A 25,012-nucleotide genomic window follows, 5' to 3' on the forward strand; every position below is an offset into this window, starting at 1 on the left:
GTGTAGAATGCTGAGCTGTAGTCAATTAACAGCATTAGAGTTAAAAAAGAGTTATAGAGTTAAAAAAACGAAAGTCTACACTTAGGTTGGAGTCATTAAATCTCGTTTTTCAACCACTCCACAAATTTCTTTATAACAAACTATACTTTTGGCAAGTCGGTTAGGACATCTACTTTGTGCATGACACAAGTCATTTTTCCAACAATTGTTTACAGACAGATTATTTCACTTATAATTCACTGTATCATAATTCCAGTGGGTCAGAAGTTTACATACACTAAGTTGACTGTGCCTATAAACAGCTTGGAAAATTTCAGTAAATTATGTCATGGCTTTAGAAGCTTCTGATAGGCTAATTGACATCATTCGAGTCAATTGGAGGTGTACCTGTGGATGTATTTCAAGGCCTACCTTCAAACTCACTGCCTCTTTGCTTGACGTCATGGGAAAATCAAAAGAAATCAGCCAAGACCAAGTCTGGCTCATCCTTGGGAGCAATTTCCAAATGCCTGAAGGTACCACGTTCAATAGTACGCAAGTATAAACACCATGGGACCACGCAGCCGTCATACCGCTCAGGTAGGAGACGCGTTCTGTCTCCTAGAGATGAACGTACTTTGGTGTGAAAAGTGCAAATCAATCCCAGAACAACAGCAAAGGACCTTGTGAAGATGCTGGAGGAAACAGGTACAAACGTATCTATATCCACAGTAAAACGAGTCCTATATCAACATAACCTGAAAGGCTGCTCAGCAAGGAAGAAGCCACTGCTCCAAGACCGCCATAAAAAAGCCAGACTACGGTTTGCAACTGCACATGGGGACAAAGATCGTACTTTTTTGAGAAATGTCCTCTGGTCTGATGAAACAAAAATAGAACTGTTTGGCCATAATGACCATCGTTATGTTTGGAGGAAAAAAGGTGAGGCTTGCAAGCCGAAGAACACCATCCCATCCGTGAAGCACAGGGGTGGCAGTATCTTGCTGTAGGGGTGCTTTGCTGCATGAGGGACTGGTGTACTTCACAAAATAGATGGCATCATGAGGAAGGAACATTTCGTGGATATATTGAAGCAACATCTCAAGACATCAGTCAGGAAGTTAAAGCTTGGTGGCAAATGGGTCTTCCAAATGGACAATGACCCTAAGCATACTTCCAAAGTTGTGGCAAAATTGCTTAACCTGTCTAGGAGAGGTATATATAGAGGTATATAGAGAGGTATATAGAGAGGTATATAGAGAGGTATATAGAGAGGTATATGGAGAGGTATATGGAGAGGTATATAGAGGTATATAGAGGTATATAGAGAGGTATATAGAGAGGTATATAGAGAGGTATATATAGAGGTATATGGAGAGGTATATAGAGGTATATGGAGGTATATGGAGAGGTATATAGAGGTATATGGAGAGGTATATAGAGGTATATGGAGAGGTATATAGAGGTATGTAGAGAGGTATATAGAGAGGTGTATATAGAGGTATATATAGAGGTATATAGAGAGGTATATAGAGAGGTATATAGAGAGGTATATAGAGAGGTATATAGAGAGGTATATAGAGAGGTAAATAGAGAGGTATATGGAGAGGTATATAGAGGTATATAGAGAGGTATATAGAGGTATATATAGAGGTATATAGAGACACAGAGAGGTATGTAGAGGTATATAGAGAGGTATATAGAGAGGTATATAGAGAGGTATATGGAGAGGTATATATAGAGGTATATAGAGACACAGAGAGGTATGTAGAGGTATATAGAGAGGTATATAGAGAGGTGTATAGAGAGGTATATAGAGAGGTATATAGAGAGGTATATAGAGAGGTATATAGAGAGGTATATAGAGACACAGAGAGGTATATAGAGAGGTATATAGAGAGGTATATAAAGAGGTATATAGAGAGGTATATAGAGAGGTATATAGAGAGGTATATAGAGAGGTGTATAGAGAGGTATATGGAGAGGTATAGAGAGGTATATAGAGAGGTATATGGAGAGGTATATAGAGAGGTATATAGACACAGAGAGGTATATAGAGAGGTACATAGAGAGGTATATAGAGGTATATAGAGGGGTATATAGAGGGGTATATAGAGGGGTATATAGAGAGGTACAGTAGGAGGTACAGGCAGGCAGGAAAGACAGAGAGATGGGGGCCAAAAAATTCAAATCTGAGTCGTAGAGTAACAGGCAGGCAGGTGGTCATGGTACCCAGATGCCATTGCTTAGATCTGGCCTGTGACTCATGCTATCTGTACAGGAACATATGGTTAGACAGCAGACAGAGAGAGATGAGAAGAGAGAGGGAGGGGAGAAGAGAGAGAGAGGGGGGAGAAGAGAGAGAGAGGGGAGAAGAGAGAGAGAGGGGGGAGGAGAGAGAGAGAGAGGAGAAGAGAGAGGGGGGGAGGAGAGAGAGGGGAGAAGAGAAGAGAGAGGGGAGAAGAGAGAGAGAGTGGAGAAGAGAAGAGAGAGATGAGAAGAGAGAGAGAGGGGAGAAGAGAGAGAGATGAGAAGAGAGAGAGAGGGGAAAGGAGAGAGAGGGGAAAAGAGAGAGAGGGGAGAAATGAGGGAGAGAAAAAGAGAGATGGAGGGGGAAGAGAGAGAATGGGGAGGGAGCAGAGAAAGAGACATACACAAATCATTTCTACCCTTCTATATAAGATAATTATATCCAGTACCTCTGTAGTACCTCAGCCAGAAGACGGGGAATATGCCAGGGACTCTAAACACCATCTGACCTACTACTGGCTGGATAGGCTCTTCCTTGCCTATTCATTACAGGGATAGACCTCATCCATCCACATGGACCTGCATTAGAGCTGTTACCAGCTTTAGAGCAGAATTTTCACTAGCCTGAGTCCAAAATCTGTGCCTTGCGATATACCAAAAAAACGACATTTCATATTTTGTACTAGCCTGGTCTGAAAACGACTAACCTGGTCTGAAAAGCTTGATTTCCATGTGTATGGACTTGTATTAGAGCTGTCACCAGTGTTAGAGTTGGCCTGAAGGCAACATTAAACCTGTCACCAGTGTTAGAGTTGACTGGAAGGCAACATTAAACCTGTCACCAGTGTTAGAGTTGACTGGAGGGCAACATTAAACCTGTCACCAGTGTTAGAGTTGGCCTGAAGGCAACATTAAACCTGTCACCAGTGTTAGAGTTGACTGGAAGGCAACATTAAACCTGTCACCAGTGTTAGAGATGACTGTAAGGCAACATTAGACCTGTCACCAGTGTTAGAGTTGGCCTGAAGGCAACATTAAACCTGTCACCTGTGTTAGAGATGACTGTAAGGCAACATTAAACCTGTCACCTGTGTTAGAGTTGACTGGAAGGCAACATTAAACCTGTCACCTGTGTTAGAGTTGACTGTAAGGCAACATTAAACCTGTCACCAGTGTTAGAGTTGACTGGAGGGCAACATTAAACCTGTCACCAGTGTTAGAGTTGGCCTGAAGGCCACATTAAACCTGTCACCAGTGTTAGAGATGGCCTGAAAGCAACATTAGACCTGTCACCAGTGTTAGAGTTGGCCTGAAGGCAACATTAAACCTGTCACCAGTGTTAGAGTTGGCCTGAAGGCAACATTAAACCTGTCACCAGTGTTAGAGGTGACTGTAAGGCAACATTAAACCTGTCACCAGTGTTAGAGATGGCCTGAAAGCAACATTAAACCTGTCACCAGTGTTAGAGTTGACTGGAAGGCAACATTAAACCTGTCACCGGTGTTAGAGATGACTGTAAGGCAACATTAAACCTGTCACCAGTGTTAAAGTTGACTGGAAGGCAACATTAAACCTGTCACCAGTGTTAGAGTTGACTGGAAGGCAACATTAAACCTGTCACCTGTGTTAGAGATGACTGGAAGGCAACATTAAACCTGTCACCAGTGATAGAGTTGACTGGAAGGCAACATTAGACCTGTCACCAGTGTTAGAGTTACTGGCCCATGTTGACTCCCAGTGCTTCGCACGGTTGTGTCAAGTTGGCTGGATGTCCTTTGGGTGGTGGACCATTCTTGATACACACGGTGGAAACTATTGAGCGTAAAAAACCCAGCAGCGTTGTGGTTCTTGACACACTCAAACCGGTGCACCTACTACCATACCCCGTTCAATGGTGCTGAAAATATTTTGACTTGCCCAATTCACCCTCTGAATGACACAAATTACACAATCCATATCACAATTGTCTCAATCCTGAACAATCCTTGTTTAACCTTTGCCCCCCCCCCCCCTTTCATCTACACTGATTAAAGTGGATTTAGAATATCGTCCTCATGCTACAGAAGAAACAGTACTCCCCCGCCTACGGAGCCTGAGGAGGGACACTAAACCGGCTGAGACAGAAAAGAATGACGTGGACGGACCTCGTACAAATCTAGCTACATCAAGAAACATTAGACCAGCCAGAAAAAAAGACCTGGGGCGTAATTTATCAAGCATGCGTAGGACACAAATCTTTGCATAAACCATGCATGGGATCATTTCCACACAAAGTGTGAGATTGATCTGTATGAACAGTTTGCTTGAGAGTGTGCATAAATTTACTCATAGCCATGACCATGTGTATAGCACAGTGCCAAGTGGTGGAACGAGGGAACTGTTTTGTCAAGCGTAAAAGCGGGGGAAAATATATGTTGAAAATGTTTTTGAAAATTGTGAGAGTAATAATAATTAAAATTATTTATCTATTTAATTGCATTTCCATTGTAAATTAATTCAACAGATCTTGACAGGATATATATAATTTATTATATTTATTTATAATTTGACCACGTCATTTGTTACGATAATAATCCATATAAAGTATAATATCGATAATATCGATAATAAAGTACAGTAATTTGTTAAATTAGAGGCATGTGTGAAGGAGAGAGACCTACTGAAGAAAGGCAAACACATCCTTTCAGGAGAACATCAAAGTGCCATCCACCCATAGTTTTTTCTTTGCAACGGCTTGCCGATGGGCATTGGGCACAAGGCGAGACCCAGATGCAGACACGGGAGACAGATGGTTTGAGTCTTTGATATTTATTATAATCCAAAAGGGGTAGGCAAGAGAATGGTCGTGGACAGGTGAAAGGTCAAAACCAGTTCAGAGTCTAGGAGGTACAGAGTGGCAGGCAGAAAGGTCAGGCAGGCAGGTACCGAGTCCAGAAAACAGGCTCATGGTCAAACCGGGAGGACTAGTCGAAGAGAATAGAAATACACTTTCCATACATGCTGCTGAATGTGGTGGCCAGGTGGAATGCACGACTCGTTCGTTCTGCGGAACAGTAATGTTGGCCTATACGCCATCTACAGGAGAGATCTGGATGGCTTATTGGGGAGTGTCGCCTGCTCATTTGAAGGTATATTTACCAATTGTTGTGGAAATTCTAATCCGTGAGGAAGAGATACTGTAGATTCTTCAAACAACAACTTTATCGTAAGATTTGCAAAAAATGTATCTGTTAACAATCATTCAATGGCGCAGAGTTAAAATCCTAACGAACAGAGTTGGCTCTCAGGTTTTATAGGAAGTACGACCTCTTTTGTTTATGTGGCAGTGTAGCAGATGTGTGGAAACAGGGGGTAGAACATGGTGTGTAAAAGGCGATTAGCTTCACTGTGCAGATTAAGATAGCTCACGTTGCCACCGTTGTCTGTTCCTTCCAGCAAGTTTCCACACAGCCAAGTTCTTGCAGAATGTGAATACAGGATGTTACAAAACTGCAGTTGCACCCAAAACGGCTCTTGTCTGTACTCCCAGACTTATGCGTTTGTATCAGCAGAAAAACAGTCATATCATGTCTATTAATACATTTTCCACCACGTTTCCTCCCCTTTGAGACTCAAGTCTGATTGAAAATGACTTACAAGCGTTTTCATCAAACAAGCCTGAGGGGAAAAGAGGGAAAAGGAAAAACGTTCTTACAATTAAATGTCATTGAGTTTCAACCCTTCACATAGTGCAATTCATTCTCAGAGGGGGAAAGGAACATACGATATTAAACATCAAAACACACTTCATCACCACACACAAAGCATTGGTTGAGGTTTGTTTGTGAGATCACTGCTGAGCTCTTTCAGATGTTCCACTACAATAGTCAAGTTATCCTTCGGGTACGAATCTACAGCAATGGTCACCTATCATTTGGCGCCCTCTGCAGGAGATGTGATGCTACTACTACAGCGAACTTCCCTTCCGGTGAGGTGGCATCCTGTATACAGGGATCTGTGGCTATTCTTTCAAGCATTTTACCTTCTTTGACAACCCCCTGTCATCAAGGCAAAGGGTGGCTACTTTGAAGAATCTCAAATATCAAATATATTTTGATTTGTTTAATTCTTATGGCTGCAAGGGGCAGTATTGAGTAGCCAGTTAAATCGTGCCCATTTCAAACGGCCTCGTACTCAATTCTTGCTCGTACATTATGCATATTATTATTAATATTGGATAGAAAACACTCTCTAGTTTCTAAAACCGTTTGAATTATTTCTCTGAGTGAAACAGAACTCCTTCTGCAGCACATTTCCTGACCAGGAAGTGGAATGTCATAAATCGATGCTCTGTTCAACTTCATGCCTATACATGGGCAATGAACGTAAGAGTCTACATACACTTCATGCACCTTCCCCTGGTTGTCAAGAGGCGGTGAGAGAAGACATTTTGTGTCTATCTTGGTTTGAGGTGGAATTAAAGCTCTTTGTATGACGTGACCGTCCATTTCCTGTTTCTGGAGCGCGCGAAAGAGGACATGGATTTGCCTTCTGTTTAGCTGTCGTTATGGACGACTAACATCTCCGGTTTAGATTTTATTTGATACATGTGACCATATCATCGTAAAGTATGTTTTTTCAATGTAGTTTAATCAGATTATTTAAATTTTTTCGGGAGTTTTGCCGTGTTCCGTTCTCTGACTTTGTTGACGTTGGAGTGATCCGTGCCACTTGGCAAGTGCCCATGCTAAATGAAGAGGGAAATTTGCCGTTCCAGATCCAAACAACGACTGTTCTGGATAAAGGACACCTTGTCCAACATTCTGACGGAAGATCACCAAAAGTAAGAAACATTTTATGATGCTATTTCTAATATCTGTCGTGCATGTGAACTTGTCGTCGGCGCCCAAGTGTTTCTGGCTATTGTGGCTACGCTAATATAACGCTATATTGTGTTTTCGCTGTAAAACACTTGATAAATCGGAAATATTGTCTGGAATCACAAGATGCCTGTCTTTCAATTGCTATACACTATGTATTTTTCAGAAATGTTTTATGATGAGTATTTAGTTATTTGGCGTTGGTGTCTGTAATTTTTCTGTTTGCTTTCGGTGGAATTTCTGACTGTAGCTGCAATGTAAACTATGATTTATACCTGAAATATGCACATTTTTCGAAAAAAACATATGCTATACAATAAATATGTTATCAGACTGTCATCTAATGAGGTTGTTTCTTGGTTAGTGGCTATTTATCTCTTTATTTGCCCGAATTTGTGATAGCTACTGATGGAGTCAAAAACTGATGGAGTAATAAAAGTGGAGTCTTTTGCTAACGTGGTTAGCTAATAGATTTACATATTTTGTCTAACCTGTAAAACATTTTAAAAATCGGACATGTTGGCTGGATTCAAGAGATGTGTACCTTTCATATGCTGTATTGGACTTGTTAATGTGTGAAAGTTAATTATTAAAAAAAAAAAATCTTTTGAATTTCGCGCCCTGCACTTGAAATGGCTGTTGTCATAAATGTACCGACGTCGGGCTTGCACACCAAACAGGTTAACACTATTTTGGTTACTACATGATTCCATATGTGTTATTTCATAGTTGTGATGTCTTCACTATTATTCTACAATGTAGAAAATTGTAGAAAAAATTAAGAAAAACCCATGAATGAGTAACTGTGTCCAAACTTTTGACTGGTACTGTATATATATATATACACATTATCGTTCAAAGGTTTGGGGTCACTTAGAAATGTCCTTGTTTTTGAAAGAAAAGCACAGAAAGTCCATTAAAATAACATCAAATTGACCAGAAAGACAGTGGCTTGAAGGTGGAAACGGATGATTCTTTAATGGAATATCTACATAGGCGTACAGAGGCCCGTTATCAGCAACCATCACTCCTGTGTTTCAATGGCACGTTGTAAAATATAGAAAAACCCTTGAATCAGTAGGTGTGTTCAAACTTTTGACTGGTACCGAATATTTAAAATAATACAACTTATAATTCCATTGGTAAGTCTAATATATATTATTTGCCCAACTAGGACTAAACATTAATAAACATATATATATTTAATTTGAGTCAGTATGTTTTTATTTTATTATTATTATTTATATATTTTTTTTTTACCAGAATTTTGGAAATTCTCTCGCGACCCCATTTTCATATTAGGCGACCCCTAGTTTGGGAACCAATGGATTGACTTTAGAAGTGTCTCATCTACATGACCTATAAAGGACTCAATAATAATCACTATACTGTGTTGTAATGATGTGCAAATAGTTAGAATACAAAAGGGAATATAAATGAACACACTGTGTAAACATTCACAGTGCAGGGTGGAAAAGGTATGTGAACCCTTGGATTTAATAACTGGTTGACCCTCCTTTACATTTAAGTCATTTAGCAGACGCTCTTATCCAGAGCGACTTACAAATTGGAAAGTTCATACATATTCATCCTGGTCCCCCCGTGGGGAATGAACCCACAACTCTGGCGTTGCAAGCGCCATGCTCTACCAACTGAGCCACACGGGACAGTAATCACCTCAACTAAACGTTTTCTGTAGTTGCGGATCAGACCTGCACAACGGTCAGGAGGAATTTTGGACCATTCCTCTTTACAAAACTGTTTCAGTTCAGCAATACTCTTGGGATGTCTGGTGTGAACTGCTCTCTTGAGGTCATGCCACAGCATCTCAATTGTTTTGAAATCAGGACTCTGACTAGGCCACTCCAGAAGGCGTATTTTCTTCTGTTGAAGCCATTCTGTTGTTGATTTACTTCTGTGTGTTGGGTCGTTGTCCTGTTGCATCACCCAACTTCTGTTGAGCTTCAATTGGCTGACAGATAGGCTTACATTCTCCTGCAAAATGTCTTGATCAACTTGGGAATTAATTTTTGTCCAGGCCCTTAGGCAGCAAAGCAGCCCACCATGATGCTCCCTCCACCATACTTTACAGTTGGGATGAGGTTTTGATGTTGGTGTGCTGTGCCTTTTGTTGTCTCCACATAGTATTGTGTTCCTTCCAAACAACTCAACTGTAGTCTCATCTGTCCACAGAATATTTTGCCAGTAGCGCTGTGGAACATCCAGGTGCTCTTTTGCAAACTTCAGACGTGCAGCAATGTTTTTCTGGACAGCAGTGGCTTCTTCCGTGGTGTCCTCCCATGAACACCATTCCTGTTTAGTGTTTTACGTATCGTAGACTCATCAACAGAGATGTTAGCATGTTCCAGATGTTTCTGTAAGTCTTAAACACTCTAAGATTCTTCTTAACCTCATTGAGCATTCTGCTCTGTGCTCTTGTAGTCATCTTTGCAGGACGGCAACTCCTAGAGAGAGTAGTAACAGTGCTGAACTTTCTCCATTTATGGACAAATTTGTCTTACCTGCCTGTTGGTAAGCAATTTTATTGCTATTTCTGACTTGTGTAACTCATCTACTTGGCTGGTAACTGTAATGATTTGTCTGCTGGGCGCTGTTCTCAGATAATCGCATTGTATGCTTTCGCCGTAAAGCCTTTTGAAATCTGACACCGTGGTTGGATTAACAAGAAGTTAATCTTTAAACCAATGTATAACCCCTGTATGTTTTATGCATTTTTATAATGAGTATTTCTGTTTTTGAATTTGGCGCGCTGCAATTTCACTGGATGTTGGCCGTCCCACGTACACTAGTGAGGTTAATCTTAGGTCTTCTGAGATCTGTTTTGTTTGAGGCATTGTTCACATCAGGCAATGCTTTTTGTGAATATCAAACTCACATTTTGTGAGTGTTTTTTATATTGCAGGGCAGCTCTAACCAACATCTCCAATCTCATCTCATTGATTGGACTCCAGGTCAGCTGACTCCTGACTCAAATAGCCTCTGGGTTCACATACGTTTTCCAACCTACACTGTGAATGTTTAAATGATATATTCAATATAGACAAGAAAAATACAATAATTTGTGTGTTATTAGATTAAGCACACTACGTTTGTCTATTTTCGTGACTTAGATGAAGATCAGATCAAATTTGATGACCAATTTATGCAGAAATCCAGGAAATTCCAAAGGGTTCACATACTTTTTCTTGCCACTGTGGGTAGTATTTACAATGGTGTTTGTTCAGACACGGTAACAATGAGATGTCTGGTGTCATCATCACTTGACACAGTAACTAGGAGATGTCTGGTATCATCACTTGACACAGTAACTAGGAGATGTCTGGTATCATCACTTGACACAGTAACTAGGAGATGTCTGGTATCATCACTTGACACAGTAACGAGGAGATGTCTGGTATCATCATCACTTGACACAGTAACTAGGAGATGTCTGGTATCATCATCACTTGACACAGTAACTAGGAGATGTCCGGTATCATCATCACTTGACACAGTAACTAGGAGATGTCCGGTAACATCATCACTTGACACAGTAACGAGGAGATGTCTGGTATCATCATCACTTGACACAGTAACGAGGAGATGTCTGGTATCATCACTTGACACAGTAACTAGGAGATGTCTGGTATCATCACTTGACACAGTAACGAGGAGATGTCTGGTATCATCACTTGACACAGTAACTAGGAGATGTCTGGTATCATCACTTGACACAGTAACTAGGAGATGTCTGGTATCATCATCACTTGACACAGTAACGAGGAGATGTCTGGTATCATCATCACTTGACACAGTAACGAGGAGATGTCCGGTATCATCATCACTTGACACAGTAACTAGGAGATGTCTGGTATCATCATCACTTGACACAGTAACGAGGAGATGTCTGGTATCATCATCACTTGACACAGTAACGAGGAGATGTCTGGTATCATCATCACTTGACACAGTAACTAGGAGATGTCCGGTATCATCATCACTTGACACAGTAACTAGGAGATGTCCGGTAACATCATCACTTGACACAGTAACGAGGAGATGTCTGGTATCATCATCACTTGACACAGTAACGAGGAGATGTCTGGTATCATCACTTGACACAGTAACTAGGAGATGTCTGGTATCATCACTTGACACAGTAACGAGGAGATGTCTGGTATCATCACTTGACACAGTAACTAGGAGATGTCTGGTATCATCACTTGACACAGTAACTAGGAGATGTCTGGTATCATCATCACTTGACACAGTAACGAGGAGATGTCCGGTAACATCATCACTTGACACAGTAACGAGGAGATGTCTGGTATCATCACTTGACACAGTAACTAGGAGATGTCTGGTATCATCACTTGACACAGTAACGAGGAGATGTCCAGTATCATCATCACTTGACACAGTAACTAGGAGATGTCTGGTAACATCATCACTTGACACAGTAACGAGGAGATGTCTGGTATCATCATCACTTGACACAGTAACGAGGAGATGTCTGGTATCATCATCACTTGACACAGTAACTAGGAGATGTCTGGTATCATCACTTGACACAGTAACTAGGAGATGTCTGGTATCATCATCACTTGACACAGTAACGAGGAGATGTCTGGTATCATCATCACTTGACACAGTAACGAGGAGATGTCTGGTATCATCATCACTTGACACAGTAACGAGGAGATGTCTGGTATCATCATCACTTGACACAGTAACGAGGAGATGTCTGGTATCATCACTTGACACAGTAACGAGGAGATGTCTGGTATCATCACCACTTGACACAGTAACGAGGAGATGTCTGGTATCATCATCACTTGACACAGTAACGAGGAGATGTCTGGTAACATCATCACTTGACACAGTAACAAGGAGATGTCTGGTATCATCACTTGACACAGTAACGAGGAGATGTCTGGTATCATCACCACTTGACACAGTAACGAGGAGATGTCTGGTATCATCACTTGACACAGTAACGAGGAGATGTCTGGTATCATCATCACTTGACACAGTAACTAGGAGATGTCTGGTAACATCATCACTTGACACAGTAACTAGGAGATGTCTGGTAACATCATCACTTGACACAGTAACGAGGAGATGTCTGGTAACATCATCACTTGACACAGTAACTAGGAGATGTCTGGTAACATCATCACTTGACACAGTAACGAGGAGATGTCTGGTATCATCATCACTTGACACAGTAACGAGGAGATGTCTGGTATCATCATCACTTGACACAGTAACTAGGAGATGTCTGGTATCATCACTTGACACAGTAACTAGGAGATGTCTGGTATCATCATCACTTGACACAGTAACGAGGAGATGTCCGGTATCATCACTTGACACAGTAACTAGGAGATGTCCGGTATCATCACTTGACACAGTAACTAGGAGATGTCCGGTATCAATATCACTTGACACAGTAACTAGGAGATGTCTGGTATCATCACTTGACACAGTAACTAGGAGATGTCTGGTATCATCACTTGACACAGTAACTAGGAGATGTCTGGTATCATCATCACTTGACACAGTAACTAGGAGATGTCTGGTATCATCACTTGACACAGTAACTAGGAGATGTCTGGTAACATCATCACTTGACACAGTAACTAGGAGATGTCTGGTATCATAATCACTTGACACAGTAACGAGGAGATGTCTGGTATCATCACTTGACACAGTAACTAGGAGATGTCTGGTATCATCACTTGACACAGTAACGAGGAGATGTCCGGTATCATCACTTGACACAGTAACTAGGAGATGTCTGGTAACATCATCACTTGACACAGTAACTAGGAGATGTCTGGTATCATCATCACTTGACACAGTAACTAGGAGATGTCTGGTATCATCACTTGACACAGTAACTAGGAGATGTCCGGTATCATCATCACTTGACACAGTAACTAGGAGATGTCTGGTATCATCACTTGACACAGTAACTAGGAGATGTCTGGTATCATCACTTGACACAGTTACTAGGAGATGTCTGGTATCATCATCACTTGACACAGTAACTAGGAGATGTCTGGTATCATAATCACTTGACACAGTAACGAGGAGATGTCTGGTATCATCACTTGACACAGTAACTAGGAGATGTCTGGTATCATAATCACTTGACACAGTAACGAGGAGATGTCTGGTATCATCACTTGACACAGTAACTAGGAGATGTCCGGTAACATCACTTGACACAGTAACGAGGAGATGTCCGGTATCATCACTTGACACAGTAACTAGGAGATGTCTGGTATCATCATCACTTGACACAGTAACGAGGAGATGTCTGGTATCATCATCACTTGACACAGTAACGAGGAGATGTCCGGTATCATCATCACTTGACACAGTAACTAGGAGATGTCCGGTATCATCACCACTTGACACAGTAACTAGGAGATGTCCGGTATCATCATCACTTGACACAGTAACTAGGAGATGTCCGGTATCATCACCACTTGACACAGTAACTAGGAGATGTCCGGTATCATCATCACTTGACACAGTAACGAGGAGATGTCCGGTATCATCATCACTTCAAGCTTAGTTCGTCCCGCTGGTGCCTGTTATCTTCTGTTAGTAGCTTTTGAAGACATTCTTCGGTAACCTGCAGGAGCGGGTTAAGTTCTGCCTGTTGGTTACAATCCCACCAGGTTTACTAGACGTGTCTGTTTAGTCCTGAGAGGCGGTTGTTGACACATCACAGCATAGAGAGGCAGCATGTCTACTTGCATGACAATGTCTACTACAACACAGTCCAATATATCGTTGTCTACTTACATGACAAATAAACAGAACTAAATGATTTCTTAATTAACACTGCTAGCACGCTCAACACACACACACACACACACACACACACACACACACACACACACACACACACACACACACACACACACACACACACACACACACACACACACACACACACACACACACACACACACACACACACACACGGGAAACAGCAAAGTGAATTGCTTCTTCTCCCCCAGAGAGCATCAATTCAATATTAGTCCAACTTCAACTCTGCTGACAGTTGGAAAGTGATGAAGACAAATACAGTCATATTCCAATGAAACCACTTCCTATGGCGCAGTGTGTGTGTGTGTGTGTGTGTGTGTGTGTGTGTGCGTGTACCCGCTGGAACATATAACATTGATTCATGTCTCGCGTCTATGATTAAAGCCAGCTCGTTTAATTTACTGGACAGTAGTCCCACATGATCTGATTGGCAAGGCTACCGATTTCTCCCAGAATTACCCATAAGGCTGTGTGTCAAGGACATGCTCTGTGTGTGTTTCCATGGCTTAACAGCTGGCTACCAACAATGAAGAGGGTTAGGTAACAGCTTCTCAACACCTCTTCTTTAAATAGAGTCTACCCCGCGTTGAATCAGGAGCATTACTTCTTGGCTGGGGAGGGTTTTGCCTGGGGGGGGGGGGGGGGGGGGGGGGGCCTTACATGACTCATTGCGCTCTAGCGACTCCTTGTGGCGCCTGCAGGCTGATATACATCCTCAGTTGAACAGTGTTTCCTCCTACACATTGGTGCGGCTGGCTTTCGGGGTTCAGCGGGGGGGGGGGGGGGGGGGGGGTTATGAAGCGCGGTTTGGCGGGTCAGGGGAGAGAGAGAGGGGGGGGGGGGTGGGAGAGAGAGGGGGGAGAGAGAGAGGGATAGAGAGAGAGGGAGGTGGGAGAGAGAGAGAGAGCGAGAGAAAGAGAGAGGGTTGGGAGAGAAAGAGAGAGAGAGAGAGAGGGGGGGCAAGAGAGGGGGAGAGAGAGCATGGGAGAGATAGACAGAGAGAAGGGTTGGGAGAGAGAGATACGCTGTTAAACTGTCTCTGTCTCTCCTTAACTCTGTTAAACTGTCTCTGTCTCTCCTTAACTCTGTTAAACTGTCTCTGTCTCCCCTTAACTCTGTTAAACTGTCTCTGTCTCCCCTTAACTCTGTTAAACTGTCTCTGTCTCCCCTTAACTCTGTTAAACTGTCTCTGTCTCCCCTTAACTCTGTTAAACTGTCTCTGTCTCCCCTTAACTCTGTTAAACTGTGTCTCTGTCTCCCCTTAACTCTGTTAAACTGTCTCTGTCTCCCCTTAACTCTGTTAAACTGTCTCTGTCTCCCCTTAACTCTGTTAAACTGTCTCTGTCTCCCCTTAACTCTGTTAAACTGTCTCTGTCTCCCCTTAACTCTGTTAAACTGTGTCTCTGTCTCCCCTTAACTCTGTTAAACTGTCTCTGTCTCCCCTTAACTCTGTTAAACTGTGTCTCTGTCTCCCCTTAACTCTGTTAAACTGTCTCTGTCTCCCCTTAACTCTGTTAAACTGTCTCTGTCTCCCCTTAACTCTGTTAAACTGTCTCTGTCTCCCCTTAACTCTGTTAAACTGTCTCTGTCTCCCCTTAACTCTGTTAAACTGTGTCTCTGTCTCCCCTTAACTCTGTTAAACTGTCTCTGTCTCCCCTTAACTCTGTTAAACTGTGTCTCTGTCTCCCCTTAACTCTGTTAAACTGTCTCTGTCTCCCCTTAACTCTGTTAAACTGTCTCTGTCTCCCCTTAACTCTGTTAAACTGTCTCTGTCTCCCCTTAACTCTGATAAACTGTGTGTAATTGTGTCCTCTGTTTTCCCCAGGGCCCAGTGTGTGTATGGACCCTCCCCTCTACAGAGTGATCAACCCCCCCTGTACAGACCCCCAGAGAGGAGGGGGACCCCCAAACTATACCACCCGTAGCCTACAGCCCCCATCTACCCCGGCCCTGCCTCGAAGATACCTGCCTGCTCAGCCCAGAGGGTCACCTGTTGGTGAGGCATGCACAGGCCCATATGCACATATAGTACACATTAACTATATAGTACACATTAACTATACACATTACCTATATAGTACACATTAACTATACACATTACCTATATAGTACACATTAACTATATAGTACACATTAACTATATAGTACACATTAACTACACAGTATACATTAACTACACAGGACACATTAACTACATTAACTTCACAGTACACATTAACCACACATAGTACACATTAACTACACAGTATACATTAACTACACAGTATACATTAACTTCACAGTACACATTAACCACACAGTACACATAACCACACATAGTACACATTAACTACACACAGTACACATTAACTACACACAGTACACATTAACTACACACAGTACACAGTAACCACACAGTACACATTAACTACACACAGTACACATTAACCACACAGTACACATTAACTACACACAGTACACAGTAACCACACAGTACACATTAACTACACATAGTACACAGTAACCACACACAGTACACAGTACACATTAACTACACACGGTACACATTAACCACACATGGTACACATTAACTACACATAGTACACATTAACTACACATAGTACACAGTAACCACACACAGTACACAGTAACCACACACAGTACACATTAACTACACACAGTACACATTAACTACACAGAGTACACATTAACCACACACAGTACACATGAACTACACACAGTACACATGAACTACACACAGTACACATTAACTACACACAGTACACATTAACTACACAGAGTACACATTAACCACACACAGTACACATGAACTACACACAGTACACATTAACCACATAGTACACATTAACTACACGTAGTACACATTAACCACACATAGTACACATTAACTACACACAGTACATATTAGCCACACAGTACACATTAACTGCACAGTACACATTAACCACACACAGTACACATTAACCACACACAGTATACATTAACTACACAGTATACATTAACTACACAGTATACATTAACTTCACAGTATACATTAACTTCACAGTATACATTAACTTCACAGTACACATTAACCACACAGTACACATTAACTACACACAGTACACATTAACCACACAGTACACATTAACCACACAGTACACATTAACTGCACAGTACACATTAACTACACACAGTACACATTAAGGTGCCCATATAGATGACAAAATAGTTGCGAAGATATTACTGATGTATGGATTCCATGACACATGGTTTACAAATTGATACACAAAACAACGCTGGATTCAAAACTTTGTTTTTCAATTTACATAATTATACAAAATTCTTGCAACCAATAGAATGTTATACAGTGCATTTGGAAAGTATTCAGACCCCTTGACTTTTTCCACATTTTGTTACGTTCCAGCCTTATTCTAAAATCGATTAAATAATGTTTGACGCTACAAGCTTGGCACATCTGTATTTGGGGAGTTTCTCCCATTCTTCTCTGCAGATCTTCTCAAGCTCTGTCAGGTTGGATGGGGAGCGTCGCTGCACAGCTATTTTCAGGTCTCTCCAGAAATGTCCGATTGGGTGCAAGTTCGGGCTCTGGCTGGGCCACTCAAGGATATTCAGAGACTCGTCCCGAAGCCACTCCTGCGTTGCCTTGGCTGTGTGCTTAGGGTCATTGTCCTGTTGGAAGGTGAACCTTCCGTCCCAGTCTGAGGTCCGGAGTGCTCTGGAGACGGTTTTCATCAAGGATCTCTCTGTACTTTCCTCCGTTCATGTTTGCCTCGATCCTTGGCTAGTTATAGCCTAATGTTAGCTAGCTAACATTGAACCTGGTTGGTTAGCTACCTGTAGATTCATGCAGCGTAGTAACGTCATGAGTTGGGATTATGGTTCATTGTTTAGTTAGCTAGCTACATGTCTTAACAAAAGACTCCAATATCCACGTATCCATTTCAATAGAATGTCACTGCGACAACCAGTTAGCTTGACTGCTGTTGTTAGGACAGCGCGCTCGGCTCAATCCTTAAAGAGATGGGTGGAGCTAAAGCTTAAGAGGGTGTGAACGATGCTGAATGGGTGTAGACAAGTGAGAGCTCTCCTGAAGGTACCAAAACATTCAAAGGCCATTTTCTCAAAAGTGAGGTTACAAGTTCATCAACTTTCAAAGAAGAATGACTTTCCCATTGTTCGTCAAATGCAGTGTATGAAAAACCATTTCGTAGCTCTGTGTCTCTGCTTTTAACCAATGTAAAAAACACAATTTCAAATGTTCACATATAGAGACCACAAATTCAAATGGGCTATTCTTAAACTCTTCAACATTATCCTCAGCTCTGGCATCTTCCCCAATATGTGGGACCAAGGCCTGATCACCCCAATCACAGAAGTGGAGAAAAATTTGACCCCAATAATTCCAGTGGAATATGCATCACCAGCAATCTCATAAAAGTCCTCAGCAGTATCATCAACAGCAGACTCCAACATTTCCTCAGTGAAAACAGTGTCCTGAGCAAATGTCAAATTGGATTCTTACCAAAATACAACAGACCACGTATTCACCCTGCACACTTTTATTGACAAACAAATCAAAACAAAAGCAGTCTTCTTATGCTTTGTTGATTTCAAAAAAGCTTTTGACTCAATTTGTCATGAGAGTCTGCTATACAAATTGATGGAAAGCGGTGTTGGGGGGAAAACATATGACTTTATAAAATCAATGTAGACAAACAACAAGTGTGCAGTTAAAATTGGCAAAAAACACAGATTTCTTTTCTCAGGTCCGTGGGGTGAGACAGGGCCGTGGGGTGAGACAGGGCCGTGGGGTGAGACAGGGCCGTGGGGTGAGACAGGGCCGTGGGGTGAGACAGGGCCGGGGGGTGAGACAGGGCCGTGGGGTGAGACAGGGCCGTGGAGTGAGACAGGGCCGTGGGGTGAGACAGGGCCGTGGGGTGAGACAGGGCCGTGGGGTGAGACAGGGCCGTGGAGTGAGACAGGGCCGTGGGGTGAGACAGGGCCGTGGAGTGAGACAGCACCGTGGGGTGAGACAGGGCCGTGGGGTGAGACAGGGCCGTGGGGTGAGACAGGGCCGTGGGGTGAGACAGGGCCGTGGGGTGAGACAGGGCCGTGGGGTGAGACAGGGCCGTGGGATGCAGCTTGAGCCCCACGCTCTTCAACATTTATATCAATGAATTGGCGAGGGAACTAGAACAGTCTGCAGCACCCGGCCTCACCTTACTAGAATCTGAAGTCAAATGTCTCCTGTTTGCTGATGATCTGGTGCTTCTGTCACCAACCAAGGAAGGCCTACATCAGCACCTAGATCTTCTGCACAGATTCTGTCAGACCTGGGACCCTGACAGTGAATCTCAGTAGGACAAAAATAATGGTGTTCCAAAAAAGGTCCATTAGTCAAGACAACAAATACAAATTCTATCTCGACACCGTTGCCCTAGAGCACACAAAAGAATTACACCTACCTCAGCCTAAACATCAACACCGCAGGTAACTTCCACAAGGCGGTGAACGATGTAAGAGACAAGGGAAGAAGAGCCTTCTGTGCCATCTGAAGGAACATAAACTCAATATCCAAAATTAGGATCTGGAAAAAAAAATAGATTAGTTATTGAACCCATTGTGACGTCTGGGGTCCACTCACCAACCAAGGATTCACAGAATGGAACAAACACCCAATTGAGACTCTGCAAGCAGAATTCTGCCACAATATACTTTTGTGTACAATGCAAAACCCCTAAATAATGCAGAGCAGAATTAGGACTATATCCACTAGTTATCAACAGGCAGAATTAGGACTATATCCACTAGCTATCAACAGGCAGAATTAGGACTATATCCACTAGTTATCAACAGGCAGAAAAGAGCTGTTCAATTCTACAACCACCAGGAATCGATGCCCACCACATTCCACCACAAAGCCCTCTTCTACAGAGAGATGAACCTGGAGAAGAGTCTCCTCAGCCAGCTGGTTCTGGGGCTCTGTTCACAAACAGAGCGCAAGGACAAAAACATATTTTGATCCCAACCAAATTAAAAAAGCAAAAAGATAACTATTTGACACACTGGAAATAATTAACCAAAAAACAGAGAAAATTGGAATGCTATCTGGCCACTGTGACTGACCCCAAATTAAGGAAAGCTTTGACTATGTACAGACTCAGTGAGCATAGCCTTGCTATTGAGAAAGGCCGCCGTAGGCAGACATGGCTCTCAAGAGAAGACAGGCTATGTGCACACCGCCCACAAAATGAGGTGGAAACTGAGCTGCACTTCCTAACCTCCTGCCCAATGTATGACCATATTAGAGACACATATTTCTCTCAGATTACACAGATCCACAAAGAATTTGAAAACAAATCAAACATTGATAAACTCCCATATCTACTGGTTGAAATACCGCAGTGTGCATCACAGCAGCAACATTTGTGACCCGTTGTCATGAGAACAGGGCAACCATTGGAGCACAATCAACATTGTAAATACCACCTATATTTATCTGTTTATTTATTTTCCCCTTTCATACTTCAACTATTTGCACATTTTAACAACACTGTACACAGCCAATTATATAACATTTAAAATGTCTTTATTATTTAAAAACTTTTGTTAGTGTAATGTTTACTAATGTTTCCCTTGTTTATTTCTCTTTTGTTTATTGTTTATTCCATTAAACTGATTAAATGTTAGATATGGGTAGAGAGAAAAGGAGGGAGATGTTGAAGATTAGATACTGTATTGATTAGACTGATAACATAATTGGTTGATTGCCTAATAAAATGTTATAATTGCTTAATTGATGTGTTTTTCATTGTCTCTGATTGGTTGATTGCTTAATTCCATGTTTGTGATTTGTTGCTGTGTTTGATGACAGGTGTGAGGAAGGAGTTCCCGAGGAGTTCTGAGATCACAAGGTCCCTCCCTTCCTCTCCTAAGAGGCTGGCTGTGGTGCCTCCTAAACCCCAGTCACCAGGTGAGACACAGGTACACACACGCAGGCACACACAGGTACACACACACAGGCATACAAGCGTGGGGAGAGAAGTGAGAATATTAGGTGTAGAAAACATAATGACAACATGAGACAACAACATGATGGGGGAGGGGCAGGGGGAGGAGGGCCATGGAGAGGGGCGGGGGGGGGCAGGGAGAGGAGGAGGAGGGGCTGGGGGAGGGGCAGAGGGAGGGGCAGGGGGAGGAGGGCCATGGAGAGGGGCGGGGGGAGGGGCAGGGGGAGGAGGGCCATGGAGAGGAGCGGGGGGAGGGGCAGGGAGAGGAGGAAGAGGGGCTGGGGGAGGGGCAGAGGGAGGGGCAGGGGGAGTAGGGCCATGGAGAGGCGCGGGGGGAGGGGCAGGGAGAGGCGAGAGAGGGGCTGGGGGAGGGGCGGGGAGAGGGGCTGGGGTGTCCTGTAAATGCTCCCTTTCATTCACTGTCAAAGCCAAGTGTCTCCACCTCACCCCCTCCCCCCAGCTCATTACCGGAGACAGATGATGCCCCCTGTTGTCATGGAGACCAGTCCTGCGCTGCAGGGGGTAACAGATGTTTCAGAGCTGAATAGACGGTGGATGATGGCGTCAGGGAAAGGGAATGGGGGATACCTAGTCAGTTGTCCCGACTGAATGTATTCAAACTTGCTCGGGTTGGTAAAGATACGTTGCTTGCGACACCAGGATAGTGGGTTCAATTCCCAGGACCACCTATATGTTAAAAAAATAAATGTTTACGTGCGTGACTGTAAGTCTCTTTGGATACAGGTGTCTGCTAAACAGCATATGTTGTTATATTTGATTGACTACTAGAGAAGACGACTAGACAGTATTATGGGCTGTGGGAGAAAGATATGAAGCACGCAAAGCTCCTATGGGACTTCATAGGGTTGTGTAAAATTTAATTACTATTTTATATATATATATATATATATATATATATTTGTACAAATCAATTCTTGGAAAGTAGCGATATAATACCGTATAAACTAATATTCATGTATGTAACTGCTCAAATGGGAGACACACCCTCCTGATGCCGGGCGCCTGAGTGACGCAGCGGTCTAAGGCACTGCATCTCAGTGCAAGAGGCGTCACTACAGTCCCTGGTTCAAATCCAGGCGACATCACATCCGGCCGTGATTGGGAGTCCCATAGCGCGGCGCACAAATGGCCCAGCGTTGTCAGGGATTGGACAGGGGGTAGGCCGTCATTGTAAATAAGAATTTGTTCTTAACTGACTTGCCCTAGTTAAATTAAGGTTAAATAAATAAACAATATAAAACATCATTAATTATTTTCCACTAATATTGATGCTGTTTAGTTGTATTACTGACAGGCTGACTGTTGTAACGACTGGGATAACACACACACACACCTACACACACACACCTACACACACACACACACACACACACACACCTACACACACACACACACCTACACACACACACCTACACACATCTACACAAACACACACATACACACATCTACGCAAACACACACACACACACCTACACACACACACACACACACACACACACACCTACACACACACACCTACACACATCTACACAAACACACACATACACACATCTACGCAAACACACACACCTACACACACACACACACCTACAAACACACACCTACACACACACACCTACACACACACACCTACACACACACATACCTACACACATCTATACAAACACACACATACACATCTACACAAACACACACACACACACATACCTACACACATACCTACACACACACACACACACACACCTACACACACACACACCTACACACATCTACACAAACACACACACACACACACACATACAGTACACATTTTATCCGTCTCAGGGGAATCTGATAATCGTCTTTATTGAACTAACGGAGACGACAGAATGATACATCGATGTCATTAGAGGAGGAAACCCCTGTGTGTGTGTGTGTGTGTGTGTGTGTGTGTGTGTGTGTGTGTGTGTGTGTGTGTGTGTGTGTGTGTGTGTGTGTGTGTGTGTGTGTGTGTGTGTCAGACCAGTAATGAGTGTAACAAGGTTAGATCAACCTTTCTATGTGTGTCATCCAGTTTGAAAGAGTCGATGCCAGACAGTAACAGTGATGCCAGACAGTAGCAGTGATGCCGGACAGTAGCAGTGATGCCAGACAGTAGCAGTGATGCCAGACAGTAGCAGTGATGCCAGGCAGTAGCAGTGATGCCAGGCAGTAGCAGTGATGCAGGGCAGTAGCAGTGATGCCAGGCAGTAGCAGTGATGCCAGGCAGTAGCAGTGATGCAGGGCAATAGCAGTGATCTGTGTAAATCAGTAGTGGCAGGCTCAGTCTGTCTGATGCGTCTGGGGCAACCGCAAGGATGTGTTTTTCATTCTGTTAATTTAACCCCATTTAACCCCCCCCTCTCTCTCTCTCTCTCCCTCTTTTTCTATCTTCTCCCTCTGTGTCCCCCCATATATCCCTCTCTGTCTCCCTTTCCCTCTCTCTCTCTATCTCCCCCTCCTCTCCCTCTCTCTCCAGGTCTCCCCAGGCAGCGTCCAGCAGCAGCGTCCAGAGTGTCAGTCCCCCCCGGCTCCCCTCGGCGCGTTCCCCCCTTCAGGCCAAAGCAGGAACAGCAGGAGAACCTGCAGAGGGAGAAAGAGGAGGCGCAGTTGAAGGAGAGAGAGAGGGAGGAGCAGGAGAGGGAGAGAGAGAGGGAGAAAGAGGAGGCGCAGTTGAAGGAGAGAGAGAGGGAGGAGCAGGAGAGGGAGAGAGAGAGGGAGAAACAGAGGGAGGAGGTACGTGGTTCTGAAAATGATGCTTTTATGATTGTGCTTCAAGCTGGATTGTCTTCACGCTATAAGACTGTGTTAGCCCGCCTAAGGCATCATCTCTGGGAGCTAAAGTTTTCAGGTTTCAGACAGGGTACCTCTATAGGAGAATGTGATTCACCGAACTACCTCAGCTACACTCACACAGCTATGGGTTTGACTACTGCATTGGTCTTATGCACAGAGAAAAAACTAAAGTTCCTCTTGGAAATTCCAGACTATATCGATATTATTCCCAAGACAATCATGTGATGTGTTGTGTTGTTACTGCAGTGTGATGTGTTGTTATATTACTGTGTGGTCCAGTGACTGCAGTGTGATGTGTTGTTATATTACTGTGTGGTCCAGTGGCTGCAGTGTGATGTGTTGTTATATTACTGTATGATCCAGTGACTGCAGTGTGATGTGTTGTTATATTACTGTATGGTCCAGTGACTGCAGTGTGATGTGTTGTTATATTACTGTATGGTCCAGTGACTGCAGTGTGATGTGTTGTTATATTACTGTATGGTCCAGTAACTGCAGTGTGATGTGTTGTTATATTACTGTATGGTCCAGTGACTGCAGTGTGATGTGTTGTTATATTACTGTGTGGTCCAGTGACTGCAGTGTGATGTGTTGTTATATTACTGTATGGTCCAGTGACTGCAGTGTGATGTGTTGTGTTGTTACTGCAGTGTGATGTGTTGTTACTGTTTCGTCCAGTGACTGCAGTGTGATGTGTTGTTATATTACTGTATGGTCCAGTGACTGCAGTGTGATGTGTTGTTATATTGCTGTATGATCCAGTGACTGCAGTGTGATGTGTTGTTATATTACTGTATGGTCCAGTGACTGCAGTGTGATATGTTGTTATATTACTGTATGATCCAGTGACTGCAGTGTGATATGTTGTTATATTACTGTATGGTCCAGTGACTGCAGTGTGATATGTTGTTATATTACTGTATGGTCCAGTGACTGCAGTGTGATATGTTGTTATATTACTGTATGATCCAGTGACTGCAGTGTGATGTGTTGTTATATTACTGTGTGGTCCAGTGACTGCAGTGTGATGTGTTGTGTTGTTACTGCAGTGTGATGTGTTGTTACTGTATGGTCCAGTGACTGCAGTGTGATGTGTTGTGTTCTTAGTGCAGTGTGATGTGTTGTTATATTACTGTCTGGTCCAGTGACTGCAGTGTGATGTGTTGTTATATTACTGTATGGTCCAGTGACTGCAGTGTGATATGTTGTTATATTACTGTATGGTCCAGT

General features: G+C 43.0%; 1 protein-coding gene across 1 annotated transcript in view; it reads left to right on the forward strand.

Annotated features, from left to right (window-relative positions):
- Positions 1 to 25,012, forward strand: part of mtus2a (microtubule associated tumor suppressor candidate 2a) — a gene marked incomplete in the record, with an annotated part of 168,405 nt that overhangs the window by 108,569 nt on the left and 34,824 nt on the right. The window contains 3 exon segments of the mRNA XM_055936824.1: positions 15,760 to 15,930; positions 20,812 to 20,910; positions 23,466 to 23,722. Coding sequence (XP_055792799.1) covers positions 15,760 to 15,930; positions 20,812 to 20,910; positions 23,466 to 23,722 — 527 coding nt within the window.

Source organism: Salvelinus fontinalis, chromosome 10 (genome assembly GCF_029448725.1).
Source record: "Salvelinus fontinalis isolate EN_2023a chromosome 10, ASM2944872v1, whole genome shotgun sequence".
NCBI lineage: Eukaryota > Metazoa > Chordata > Actinopteri > Salmoniformes > Salmonidae > Salvelinus > Salvelinus fontinalis.